Source organism: Anolis carolinensis, chromosome 1, assembly GCF_035594765.1.
Source record: "Anolis carolinensis isolate JA03-04 chromosome 1, rAnoCar3.1.pri, whole genome shotgun sequence".
Lineage (NCBI taxonomy): Eukaryota > Metazoa > Chordata > Lepidosauria > Squamata > Dactyloidae > Anolis > Anolis carolinensis.
The window spans coordinates 303,006,743-303,020,222 of NC_085841.1; the positions used below are offsets into that span (position 1 = coordinate 303,006,743).

At 39.9% G+C, this 13,480-nt stretch overlaps 2 protein-coding genes across 10 annotated transcripts in view; one reads left to right on the plus strand and one right to left on the minus strand.

Moving 5' to 3' along the window:
* Positions 1-4,670: 4,670 nt before the first annotated feature.
* Positions 4,671-9,862, minus strand: harbi1 (harbinger transposase derived 1). Of its 2 annotated transcripts, none has more exons than XM_008104798.3 (3): positions 9,671-9,862; positions 5,684-6,391; positions 4,671-5,402 (listed from the first exon to the last, which is right to left on the minus strand). In XM_008104798.3, the coding sequence occupies exons 2-3, from the start codon at positions 6,351-6,353 to the stop codon at positions 5,026-5,028; spliced, it is 1,047 nt and encodes a 348-aa protein (XP_008103005.1). In that variant the 5' UTR covers positions 6,354-6,391; positions 9,671-9,862; the 3' UTR covers positions 4,671-5,025. The 2 variants fall into 2 exon arrangements, with proteins under 2 accessions (XP_008103005.1, XP_003214638.1); XM_003214590.4 differs by having other exon boundaries at positions 5,684-6,396.
* A 180-nt stretch (positions 9,863-10,042) lies between these two features.
* atg13 (autophagy related 13) overlaps positions 10,043-13,480 on the plus strand; it is a 37,225-nt gene continuing 33,787 nt past the window's right edge. For 4 of the 8 annotated variants that reach the window (XM_003214591.4, XM_003214592.4, XM_062962849.1 and 1 more), the window contains exon 1: positions 10,045-10,446. The gene's annotated coding sequence lies outside the window, so the exon portion shown is untranslated. Of the gene's footprint in view, positions 10,453-13,480 lie in introns of all 8 variants that reach the window. The other 4 variants (XM_008104806.3, XM_016992175.2, XM_008104815.3 and 1 more) reach the window with 2 other exon arrangements.

Below are 13,480 nucleotides of genomic sequence, written 5' to 3' on the forward strand. Positions count from 1 at the left end.
GCACTGAACAAACTGCACTCTGGCACCATGAGATGCAGTGCCAGCCTTAAAAACTGGGGCTACAAAGTGGAGTCCACGACATATGAATGTGGAGAAAAGCAAACCACAGACCACTTACTACAATACAACCTGAGCCCTTCCACATGCACAATGGAGGACCTTCTTACAGCAGCACCAAAGGCACTCCAAGTGGCCAGATTCTGGTCAAAGGAAATTTAGTATCATGCCAAGTTTTTGTTTGTAGTTTTTTTTATACATTATAACTGTTCTCAATTCGCTTCTGACACAATAAATAAATACCTATTTAGAGAGGGTTTTAAAAATCAATTCTGTCACTAAGACTTTTCTAATAAATAATGTAGAAATTGGTTGAATATAGTAGTTCTTCAACCCGGAAATATATTCATCATGAAAATTGTTTAGCAACATTTGGCTTTCCAAACATATCAGATCATCTCATGGAAGCAGCAAGCACTAATGGTCCAGGATTGTGGAAGTGTAGTACAAAACATGATCTGGAGATTCCATTATTTTCCCCACTGCTGAATTAGACAATGGCATAATGCGTTTCTGTTGTAATACTAATATCTCATGCTTTGTTCACCATTAATCTTTGTGTAAAAAAAACGCTGCTCCATTTGGCTTCCCAGAATACAAGGACTATACCAAGGCCAAGAAACTTGCAGTCCTCCAGATGTTGTTGGATATCAATTCTTACCAATAGCCAACTTGGCCAATGGTGAGGAATGATGGGAATAGTGGTTCATCATGTAGAACGTTGCCAGGTCTGACTCTGGGATATACTGTTTCTGCAAATAATTAGGGTTTGCACAGTGAGATGGAGTTGTGTAATTTCCATAAATTATGACTCCTTTTTCTCAAGCATCCAAGATACAAAGAAACATACAAAGAGTACTATTATTTAAGTAGTAGGAGGAAGCAATTATCATAAGATTTTGGAGGTATATAGAATCTCCACCCAATTGACGACTTTAATGTCATTTGATGTTTTCCATTTATATTTTAAATTTTTTTTTGTAATATGGCCTGTGACTGACAGCTCTGTCATGATCTCATCAGGAGCTGCTATACGTAATTACAACACAAATATAATTACAGATGGTGCTTAATTAAGATTCAGCCTCACCTCCTTAAGTATACAATTTGTTATGCATGCTGCTGACTGGGTTACATAAGGCCCCTTCATTCCTAATCAGTTTTGCCTAAATCTGGTTTCTGAGTTTGACGTGTGTTGGCACAGTTGCTTATATCATACTCTGATAATAAACTGGCAGATAGCATTCTCATTCAGTGTCACAGCAGAACATTCTCCTGCCACTGAAGCCAGTCTCAACTTGGCATCTAATTGCCTCATCTTTTTATTGAATGCTGTAAGTTGCATGGATAGTTGAGGCTGGAATCAGCAGTGCCGTTTGGCACATTAGGATCCTCAGATGTTCATGAATGCCTGTTCCCATAATAGCCAGCATGGTGTTTGAGTGTTGGACTAGGATCTTCTGGGACCAGGATTCAAATCCTCATTCTGCCATGGAAATCCACTGGATGTCCTTGGGCAAGTTACACTTTCTTAGAGAAAAACAATGGAAAATCTCTTCTAAAGAAAAAATACCAAGAAAACTTTGGGCTATGTTTTCAGTAAATCCAAATTGACTTCAACTTACATAACAACACAGTCCTATCATTCCTTACCTTTGATGAAACTGTTAGGAACTGGAGTCCAATAACACCTGGAAGGCCATAGGTTTCCCAGCCTTGCTGGTAGATGGATGCTCTTCTGATAGCTTCTTGAACTAATTCCAGTTGAAAGAATTTGATTGTTTATAAAGATTTGTCAACAGCCTAATCTACATCAGAATACTGGCAGACACAAGCTAAAGGTCAATCTTGATTGCCCAGCCAGGAAAGAACAAAGCCAGGCAGAGTAGCCTCCAGAGCTGTGAAGGGTCATGGTGCTCATAAACCAGACCAAGAAGACTTTGATGATCCTTGCTTTTCCTCGGGGCAAAGGGGGGTGGGGAAGCAAAAGGACAGAAAGCCAGGAAGGATTTGTTCTCTCTGATGTTTCCCTGAGTAGAAAGCCCAGCACTTAACCTGGAAAACTGATATCGGCTATGTGATATGGCCACGTCTGATATTAGGACCACAGCCACACCCTGTAATATTATACAATAATAATAATAATACTTTATTTTTATACCCCGCCTCCATCTCCCTGAAGGGACTCAGGGCGGCTTACATGGGGCAAAGCCCGGATAAAAACAGCAAACCAAATAAAAACATCAAAAAAATACAGACACATATTAAAATTCAACACTCTAAACATAACAAAATATAAAATTATAATCATACTAAAATGTGGATTTGGCACCCAAGTAGAGGGGAGATAGATAGATAGGATGATGGGATGGGGATTAATTTCCCACCACCATAAAGATTCCCCACCAATCTTGCTGCCCAGTTTCAAATAAATGCCAAGCTATTCAATTTTTAGGCCTTTTAATTTGTCAGCTTTCAATGGCAAGCGTAATAGAAAAGGTTTTGGGTGAGAATAGAATCAGGGCATGTCATAGTATAAATAAGAATGTATTCCCTTTTGAGATCTGTGAGGCAAGAATAGTCTGTAATTAGGAAAACATATCCTGTCAAAGAAACTGGTGCACCAGGGTTGGGTTAGCACACCAGAGTGATATTTCATAATATATGTTGCTACTTTGTCATGTAAATATAAACACCTCACACCTGAAAGAACTTTTCAATCTTTAATGTACAGTATAAGGACATCCCAAATGAAACTCTCACTGAGGTAAAAGTCTAATATATCAAACTAAAGACCTATTTAGTCTAATATCCCATTTCCCAAAGTAGCCAATAGATGTATATAGGAATAGATAGATAGATGTATATAGGAAGCTCACAAGACCCTAAAGATAAATTTCCTCCCCCATTGTTGCACCACAGAAAATGGTATAAGGTGATATATTGCCACTGAATACATATAGCTATCCTAGTTAATAGTCACTGTAAAGGGGTTATTGCATTGCAAGGAGTTGTACTGGATTGCGCTTTCTGTTCCTTCCAGCTCTACTATTCCGATTCTAAAGATCCCTCCTTGATAAATTTCTCTAGTCCCCTTTAACATGATGCAAGCTAATAGATACAGCCTGTTACTACATCCTGTGAGAGTTACATAAATTATGTGTTCAATATAAGAGGACTCCCTGTTGTCTCACCTGAATCACGTGTCAACTAGTTTCATCAGAGCCCCCAGGTTAAACCCTTGTGCCGGCAGTGAGTTTAACCCTTGTGCCGGCAGAACTGATGACACGAAGGCTGGGTTGCTGACCTGAAGGTTGCCGGTTTGAATCCAACCTGGGGAGAGCACGGATGTGCTCCCTCTGTCAGCTCCAGCTCCCCATGCGGGCACATGAGAGAAGCCTCCCACAAGGATGGTAAAAACATCAAACATCCGGGTGTCCCCTGGGCAACGGCCTTGCTGACGGCCAGTTCTCTCACACCAAAGCGACTTGCAGTTTCTCAAGTTGCTCCGGTCACTGAAAAAAAAAACCTAGTTTCATTGAGTGACCCTGAGTTCTAGTGTAATGAAAGAGAAAAATCACTGCCTAATTTTGCTATATTATGGTATTATATTTTAGAAAGGTTTATTTAGTCTCCCAATAGCTAGATTTTGTTTTGTATAAGCTGAAAAGTTCCAGTGCCGTCACTTTTTCTTGCATGGAATATACACCAGTTCTTTTGATTGTTTGATTATCTTTTTCTAACTGAACAATGTCATATATTTGGGGTTCTTACACTATGCCAGCTTATAATAACAACTAATAATCTAATCTTCTTTCTTCCAATCCATGTAAAAATAACAAAAGTGCAAAGTACTGGTTATGGGTAGGAAGAAAATAGAATATTTTACCAGGGAACAGAGGTTCAGGGGTATCCTGCCTAGGTGACCAAGCCTTTACAATGGGGACAAACTGATATAAACGGATAATCATGGCCGATTATGCACAGTTATTTATCTGATTTTATAAAACCAATTACCCTTCAAAACCCACTTTTCCATAATTTCAAATATCAAAGCTCCAATACCATCCCATAACTGAGTATGCATAGCTGAAACAATTTTATATTCTTCCCATATATCACTTCTTCCATTTTAATTCATTTGTTATTACCCCATATACGTGTTTGATATAAAGGTCTGTCTATGATATCAATATTAACTATCAAATAAAAAGGAAGAAAAATATTTTTATACTATGAAAGATGTGCATAATTTTTCCAGTTCATTTCAAACAGATCCTACCAGCAAAGAATTCACTTACCCATACAGTATATGTAATTTAAAATGTTTCCTGAGTAGAGATTTTTAAGTCTCCCACTCCACATTTGCCTGTGGATACCTTTACGCATCCATTGAGACAAAAATATACCACAATATATTGTGATTTTGTGCAATAAACAGCTTTGTGTGATTCTCAGACACAACTGAGTTGTTGCATTTAAAAAAAATACAAAATAGAATTGGAAATTATATAGCAGAAAAAGGAGAGTTTCTGTAATTTTGTGCATGTACAAGTCAAATATGCAATTAATTTCAGTTAGCAATACAATAACAATTATTTAGAATCTTACACTGTGCTCAAGATACTTTTTATTATATTTTACTATCCTTAAAGATATTAATACATTTTATGAAGACAGTCATCCTCTTTGATTTTGTATCTGTGTCCTTGAAGAAGTATCTTCTGAAAAGGCTGAACATTAGTAGTGAAATTCTGAGCATTCTCAGACTCAGCTTGAACTTGCATATTAAAGCCTTTTAAATGCAGCATATTTTCCATATAGAAAATTATTATTTCCCCCATAGTGCCTACAAATAATCCCATCCTAATTCTCTTCAACTACACACTTTTCCCAAAAATCAGAATGAGCCATATTTTCTTCCCCCACACACTCTTTTTTAAGACTGAAGTGATATGTCTCATCGTGTTAGCTAAAGTGAGTGATCAACAATTCTTTGCGAACTTGGTAGGCTTCAGAGTCAAGTGATTCCATATGCTCATATTCTTCCTCTGGCTGTTCCATCTGTCCCATTGTTAAAGAAGACCATATATCTAGCCCATGCTCAAGAGCTATGTTATGAAGCACACAACAAGCTAAGATGATATGGCTGGCCTTCTCTGGAGAATATTGCAGTGTGCCCTTTGATCCATCCAAACAACGGAACCGGGATCGAATGGACCAGAATGTTTGTTCGATGATATTGTGAGTAGCTGAGTGTGCCATATTATATCTATACTCTGCAGGTGTCTCAGGGATATGCAGTGGAGTCATTAGCCAAGTGCGAAGAAAGAAGGAATTATCACCTGCCAAACAGAAACATGAGAGATCACAAAACAAATAGTAACACAAAACCCCTATTTCATTTCCAGGATTTGAGAATGAATTGGATTGCCATCTGAAGTTTGCATTCCAAAAAGAAATGGTGATAAAAGTTAATTTTCTCAATTAGGATTTCCTTAATCATTATAAAGGGAGATTTCTATAAATTCTAGGAAGTTTTGTGACATAATTTTACATGTCAGTGAACCAAACATATATCCTGCCACACCACCCTTTAGAAACCCAGCTGTCAGAATGAACTTACCAAGGAGCCACCCATCTTTGTGCATGCCAGCTTCAAACTGGTTCCTTAGGCCTGACTGCTGCAGCACAGTGCAGTCCTGCAGGCTGCCTGGCCAATGTGTTTCTGCACTCAGCAGCAATCCTCTCGCATCACAAACCATCAGGCAGTTCAAGGAATGAAGGCCCTTTCGATTGACATATGACAAGTCTTCAGCATTTGGTGCCTTTATTGCTACATGGGTGCAATCAACAAGTCCTAGCACTCCTGGCATACCTGCCAATGTGTAGAAGTCATCTTTCAGTTGCTGCACAGATGCATCGTCCTCTGGAAAATGAATGAATTGAGAAGATCTCTCCACCAGGGCTTCAGTAACATTGGCAACACAACGGCTCATAGATGCCTGACTGATGCCAATGGCATCTCCCATGCGGGTCTGGAAAGAGCCAGAAGTGTAAAAACCTAATGCAGCAAGAATCTGAGTTTCTGGGCTAATTGCCCTGGATCGCTGGGTAGGACGAGAAAGATTGGCTCCCAGAAGATCTACCAGATAGTAAATGAACTGACGTGGGAAGCCATACGTAGATACTAAATACTCATCAGTAACATCTTCCAGTTTGAAGCGATCAAGTGTCCTGTGTCCACGACCATAAAGCAAGAGATCACAATCCAGGACTGCTATTGGAACAGTCATGATGGATTAAAGCTTTTTTTCTTATTTCCTGTGTTCAGCTGCACTGAAACCAAAAAAGGAAATTCACTACTTAGCTAAAATATTGTATTGTTCTTTTCTAACATCTCCACTGCAATTCATCTGAAAATAAATATTTATTGGCTTAAGTGCCATTATATGCAAATGACATTTTATAAATGTATGTTCTAACTTTAACTGGCATCAGCTCTAGATGTGGTTAGGATGAAAAGTGCAATTCACAAAATACTCTAACAGAAATATAATAAACTTTCCCGCACTCCTGTTAACATGCCCGACTCCTACCAAACAAAAATTACTGGAACATATGGGAATAAGACCTCCCAGGGACACTGCTAATGATTTCAGTGAAAGGTTCAATGAATCTTGGTGAAGATTCTGGCAAAGGTCTAATGGAAAAATTTTGAAGTTATGTGTAATTTTACTGAGAACTGTGGGGCATACTACAGAATACACAATTACTATTGACCTCGGGTCATATGCAAACTTATAATGGTAGAGTGCATGTTTCACAGGCAGTTAGTGACATGTTTTGAGTTTTTTCTGAACCAGTTAAGCAAGTCTAGGAAAGCGTTTTTCTTCCTCCAAAGTTGGTGCAAACAGCTAATTGACTCTAGCCAACATGAGGGTGTGAATCAGTAATACCAAAATAGATGTTTGTTTTTTACCATATTTATACCCCGTCTTTCTCAGCCCCGAAGGGGACTCAAGGCGGCTTTACACACAGGCAACTATTTGATGCCTTAAAAACAATGTAAAATTAAAATAAACATATTAAATAGAATTTAAAACACATTTAAACATTTAAAAACATTACTTTCACCATCAATCACACCATCCGCAATCATAATCCAGGCCATTCCAATAGTCATTACACATAATTCCCTATCTGTCTATTGCATTACTATTGTTCTCTGAAGGCTTGATCCTAAAGCCACGGACGATCTTAATCTCTGAGATGGTTCATAGGAGGAGATACATTCAGACAGGTAAGCTGGGCCGGAACCATTTAGGGGAGTGGTTGTCAACCTGTGGGTCCCCAAGTGTTTTGGCCTTCAACTCCCAGAAATCCTAACAGCTGATAAACTGGCTGGGATTTCTGGGAGTAGAAGGCCAAAATACCTGGGGACCCACAGGTTGACAACCACTGGTTTAGGGTATTATAGGCTAAAGGCAGCACTTTGAACTGTGCTAGTTAGCAGACTGGCAGCCAGTGGAACTGGGGAGCCAGGGGAATTGTGTGCTCTCTGTACCCCACACCAGTTAGAAACCAGTTCTTAGGCACATACCAGACTACAATATAATTATATAATTATATTTTTTCTTCCATAAATGGTATTTATGGAAGTTTCAAGTTTCTTCAATATATTTTCCCTTTTCAGACCCCAGAAAATCTAAAACATCAGAAAAACTAGACAATTAATTAAAATATTCATATAATGGGAATATATGCCTCTACAAGAAGATGTAAATACTTAATGTGAAGAATGTTTTTCTATGAGTCAAACTGAACATGGGGCAGAGGGCTCTGTAGATCTCTCTGGATGTTGCTGCACTACAGCGCCTTAAGTTAGCAGAGCTAATGATGGAGGCTGGAAGATGCGGTCCAAAGAAATCTGGCAGGGCACATCATTTTCATTTCTACATTAAATACATTGTATACAGCTCTTTTTTCTATTCTTATTTTGTTCACAAGTACACAAGCCCTTTTTTCTATTCTTATTTTGTTCACAAGTACACAAGCCCTTCTGGATAATAAGAATGTGCGTGATAGACTGTAATGGAGTGCAAATGAATGAAGAAACGAAATGAGGGTAGGGATGCAAATACACCCTTCCCTCCAAATTTGCTAGAGGCTCTGTGAAAGTGAAAAACCACAAAGAAATTGCTATTTCTCCCTGAAAAAACACTTGTCTAGGAATTTCTAGGTACCTCAGCATGGCTGGAGGAAGTTAACCAGAGTCACACTGGAGGCCATAGAGATTTCTAGAGAGAACATTTGTAATCAAATCTGTGAACAGTCAAAACCGCAAATGGAGAGAAACGACTGTAAGGTAAATTATTGAGAAAATAAAGGTTGTAAAGAAGCCATAAAATGGTCAGAACAAAATTTCATTTCAAACATTTCAAATGGTCAAAGAGCTTTGTGGCATCTTGTAAAGACGATGGTTATCATGATATAAAAGTAGAAACTTGTTGTTGAGTCTGTTGCAATAAATTATAAAATGCCAGTATCTCTGGCTGAATCTACACTGCCAAATAACGGCATTATATGAGTCTCTACACTGACCATATAATGCCATTCAAACTGCTTTTTTTGGCAGCGTAGACCCAGATTTCAGATCATCTCTGAAGATGTTTCAAAGTGAGCAACACTGAAATAACAAACCAGCATGACAACACTAGATGCACAAAGATCCTCTTTTAAACCTAGAACAATGATCCCTAAACTCTAGTCCTCCAGGTGTTTTCGAAGTCAACTCTAAGGACCCTTCTAGACAGGCCCTATATCCCAGGATCTGATTCCAGTTTTTCTGCATTAAGATGGATTATATAAATCCTCACTGCCAGATAATCTGAGATAAACAGAAAACCTGGGATCAGATCCCAGGATATAGGGCCTGTCTTGAAGGCCCCTTCTACACCATCATATAAAAACCAGACTATCTGCTTTGAACTGGATAATATGGCAGTTAAGACTTGGGCCCCTTCCATACAGCTGAATAAAATCCCACATTTTCTGCTTTGAACTGGGGATATATGGCAGTGTGGACTGTGATAACCCAGTTCAAAGTGGTGACGTAACATTCTGGGTTATAGAGCTGTGTGGAAGGGCCCTCAGATAACCCAGTTCAACGCAGATAAAGTGGATTATCTGCTTTGATAATCTGGGTTATATGACAGTGTAAAAGGGGTAAAAGCCCATGGGTGGATCTACACACTAGGATTAATGCAGGCAGACACCCTCCTCCATCTGCTGCTTCCTTACAGGTTTCTCCAAGGCAGTGGACTCACAGGGGGTGTATCTACACCACGAATGGGCAAATTTCAGCCCTTCGGGTGTTTAGGACTTCAACTCCCACAATTCCTAACAGCCTCGGGCCCTTTCCTTTTCCCCCTCAGCCGCTTAAGGAATTGTGGGAGTTGAAGTCCAAAACACATGGAGGGCCCAAGTTTGGCCATGCCTGCTGTATATCCACCCCCGGTTAGTCCACTGCCTTGGAGAAACTTGGAGGGAAGGAACAGAGGGAGGAGGGCGGCTGTGGTGTTATCCAGAGCGGGGGAGTAGCAGGACCTACCAGGGGCCACTGAGAACCAGAACACAATGCAACCAGAGGGGGAAAGCGACTGCGTGTTCCCCTCCGTTTCCTTCCAGGCCCAGGATCGGCGGAAGGGAAGACGGTCCTGGAATGGCTCCCTGGAGCCCAGGCGGAGAGGCAGAGAGAAAGGCGGAGCTCCTCGCCGCCACTAGGCTGTAGTTTCGCGGACGCAGATTCCTCACGGGACCGGGCTCCTCGCTGCTCTTTCCTGGGGGCTCCTCCTTACTTCCTGAAGACAATATCCGCTGCTGTGTTTTAGGCTACTTCCGAGAAGGAAAGTAGATTGGAGAGAGAAGACGGAAGTGCCGAAAGTGCCACCGTGAACGCGCAGGCCACTGCCAGGCTTTGCCCTGAGCGGATGAAAACAAATAGCGACGATGGCGACGGCAGGCGAGCCGAAGAGGCCGCGGTCGTGAGGGAAAGAGGGAGGTTTTCCCTAGGGTGCCCGCCGCCCCAAGGCATTCTGGGGTTGAGCTCTAGACTCAAACCCATCGGAGGCCCCTGAAGTCGCTCGGCCTCTTCTTGCCTGACTCGAGACTAAGACCGGGGCCCTCCATCAAGGCCTGGGATTCCTGCTTCCTAGCTGCTGAGAAGGAGGCCTCTCGGCCCGTGATTGAGGAGGCCCCTCGCGCTTCGGAACCGGTTTCTTTCGCACAGCCATTGGGCCTGGCCATGCGGAGGGGCTACGGCGGCCTCTGGGCGCATTCATCCCCGGAATGAAACCCCGAACCGCCATCTCGGCCTCCCCTGTGCTGGTAAAGGTTGCCTCCTGTACTTCAGCTTCTTGTGCTTTGACAGTTTCCTATTTTATTCCTTGTGTTGTCAAAGGCTTTCATAGGCGGAATCACTGGGTTCCTGTGAGTTTTCCGGGCTGTATGGCCATGTGCCAGAAGCATTCTCTCCTGACGTTTTGCCCACATCTTTGGCAGGCATCCTCAGAGGTTGTGAGGTATATTGGAAACTAGGCATGTGAGGTTTATATATCTGTGGAAGGCCCAGGGTGGGAAAAAAGAACTCTTTGTCTGTTTGAGGCAACTGTGAATGTTGCAATTAATCACCTAAATTAGCATGTAATGGCCTTGCAGCTTCAAGGCCTGGCTGATTCCCGCCTACGGGAATCCTTTGTTGGGAGGTGATTTGCTGGTGCTGATTGTTCTATGTCTGGAATACTCATGTGTTGTTTTTTTATTTACTGTACTGAGTTTAGGGTTTTAAAATACTGGGTTTTAAAGACATGAAACAATCAGGGTTGGCTAACACCTCCCAACAAGGATGACATGCAGCCTTCCTTCTTTTTTTACCTTCTTATCCAGCAAAGGCAGCCAAAGTCCTGAATGGGTACCTGGTGATAACTTTAAAATGAATGCAGCAAACAAGCTGAAACTTAATCCAAACAAAATGGATGTTGGGTTGCTGTGAGTTTGGAACATGGCCATACAACCCGGAAAACTCACAGTAACCCAGTAATTCGGCCATGAAAGCCTTTGACAACCCAAAATGGATGTTGCGAATCATAAAATCATGTAAGAGTGGAGAGTCTTGTGTTTTTGATCCAGGACAACATCCATTTTCCCAGAAGTACCTATATCATTTGGAAATAATCTGAGACCCAGTTCTGTCGTGCCACAACTGTGATCAGAGGCAAGCCATGTCATTTACCAGCTGCTGCATTTCAGTTGTCGCTTTATCTAGAGAAGTCAGGTCCTAACTTGGTGACATGTGCATCATCAGTTGGATCTAGGGTTGATTACTGTGATTCACTCTTTGTGGATGGCTCTTAAAGTTGGAGTTCTAGTTGTTGCAGAATGCAAGAGCCAGGATGTTTCTAGGAGCTAGGCATTGTGATCATGCTATCAATTCTGTGGCAGTTACATTGGTGCCTTTTCAGTTTTGAGTTCAATTTAAGATGGCGATATTAACCTTTGAAGTCCTAAATGTTTGAAACTAGTTAGCTGAAAGATCGCCTTCACTTTGAGGTACTTGCCTGGACCTTAAAAATCAATATTTAATATTCTGTTGTCTGATCCATGAGCAAAAGCTTGTAAGTATAGGACATTTTTGTGATAGTTTTGTGTTTCTGGAATACTAAGGTAATAAATGTGTTCCTTCCATCATTGTTGGCCTTTAGACATTTTAAGTGCTTTTGGTTGCATTCAACCTTTGGGCAATTTGCATCTTCAACAGGTTTACAATTTATGGCTCCCTTAAGATTGTTGGGGGGGGGGGAGGTGTTTTCCTTTGAGAGTGACATGCCCAAGGTCACTCAGTGAATTTCCATAATCAAACAGGGATTCAAGCCCTGGTCTCCAGAGTAATAATCCAATACTCAAACCACTACACATGTTCACTTTAAAATAACTGCTGCTGTTTTACCATTTTTATTTATTGCTTTTGTTTTGTTCTACTGATTTATGTGCTTTCAGTTTTTGCCATGTAATCTTACTGTATTTTACATTTTTAATGTTCTTTATATGATCATTCTATTTCATGGACTATAGTAAACCAACTCAGAAGTATAATTGATCTGAGAAATGGTTTAAAAATAATTAAATACAAATAACATTATCAAAATAGGGTGTGACAAGTTTAAATTCAACTGCTTTACAAGTGTAAAGCTATGGGACATGGAAGTTGAGTGTTATCTACAACTCCTTTATTTTATGAATCTATGTGCATGGAATTATATTTTTAATTATGTTGACATGCTTCACTCAACCTGTAGTTGAAATGTGCTGCTGTCAACTGTTTAAAAAAGCATTCTAAGAGTATCAACAACGCAATTTCAATTCAGATACGTCATCTAGGCATTTTAGGGTCAGTCTTTACACTCCATGGACTATTGATCTGGAAACATTTCAAAAACATTTTGTCAATAAGGAGGTTACATAATGTGAGACTTTTCTAACTATTGAATCTAAAATCCAACACAAATGGAAATGTGCTTAATTCCTCTGAAATATCAAACAGTGCAATTTTTCAATCTTTATTGAGATTTATTATCATGTACCTTAAGTATCTTCTGGGCTACAGTTGTAGTATCCTTTAATTCTAGACTGGACTTTAGCGTTGGCCTTTGAAGATAACTATTACCATAAATACAAAAAAATCAGTTCAAAATCACTCTTTATTTTTAATCATATTTATAGGGAAAAAACAATTTGAAAACTTCACAATTATTTGAAAAATATATGGATGTTTAATTTCTGTGTAAGTTCAGGAATGATATGAGCAAAAATGTAAACCAAAATATACTTTCAAATAACATTCCAGTTGGTGACACACTTAAGGATGGCAATTTCTTCAATCTTAATTGTCTTTACAGGGTTGTTGTGAACTTTAAATGAGAAAGGGAACCTTTCTTTATCTCCTTAGTTAAAAGGCAGATACGATGGTAGTAAATACAGATAATAAAGCACATTTAAAACATTAGACTCATACAATAATTTTAATAGAATATAGATCTAGTATGTGCCTCCATATTTCAGTAAAAAGAACCCTTTGAAACTAAATAAGATATACTAAGGGCCAGTACAGATATAAAAGATATCTTCTGAAGATAACATCTTAATTTTTATGCAAAGGCCTTGGATTATTATTTCCCTTTTCTTTTCTTTCTCTCCAAGATTTCTGCACCTTTTGGTGGCTGTATCTGACTGAATATTTAGTCCCTAGAACTTGAAGTCAAGATTTTGAATTTGCTTTCCATGCATTCTCCCTCCCTGTATGTACACATATATCATTTATTGCATGTTATATTTATCCTGCTGTTTCTCTCAGCAATTTCCAGCA

Bases quoted from the DNA above. Each gene is read 5' to 3' on its own strand.
- harbi1 (XM_008104798.3), bottom strand. From the start codon at position 6,353: ATGACTGTTCCAATAGCAGTCCTGGATTGTGATCTCTTGCTTTATGGT. The intron at 5,403-5,683 runs GTAAGTTCATTC...TCTGTTTGGCAG, and splicing joins CAAAGATGGGTGGCTCCTTG to GTGATAATTCCTTCTTTCTT.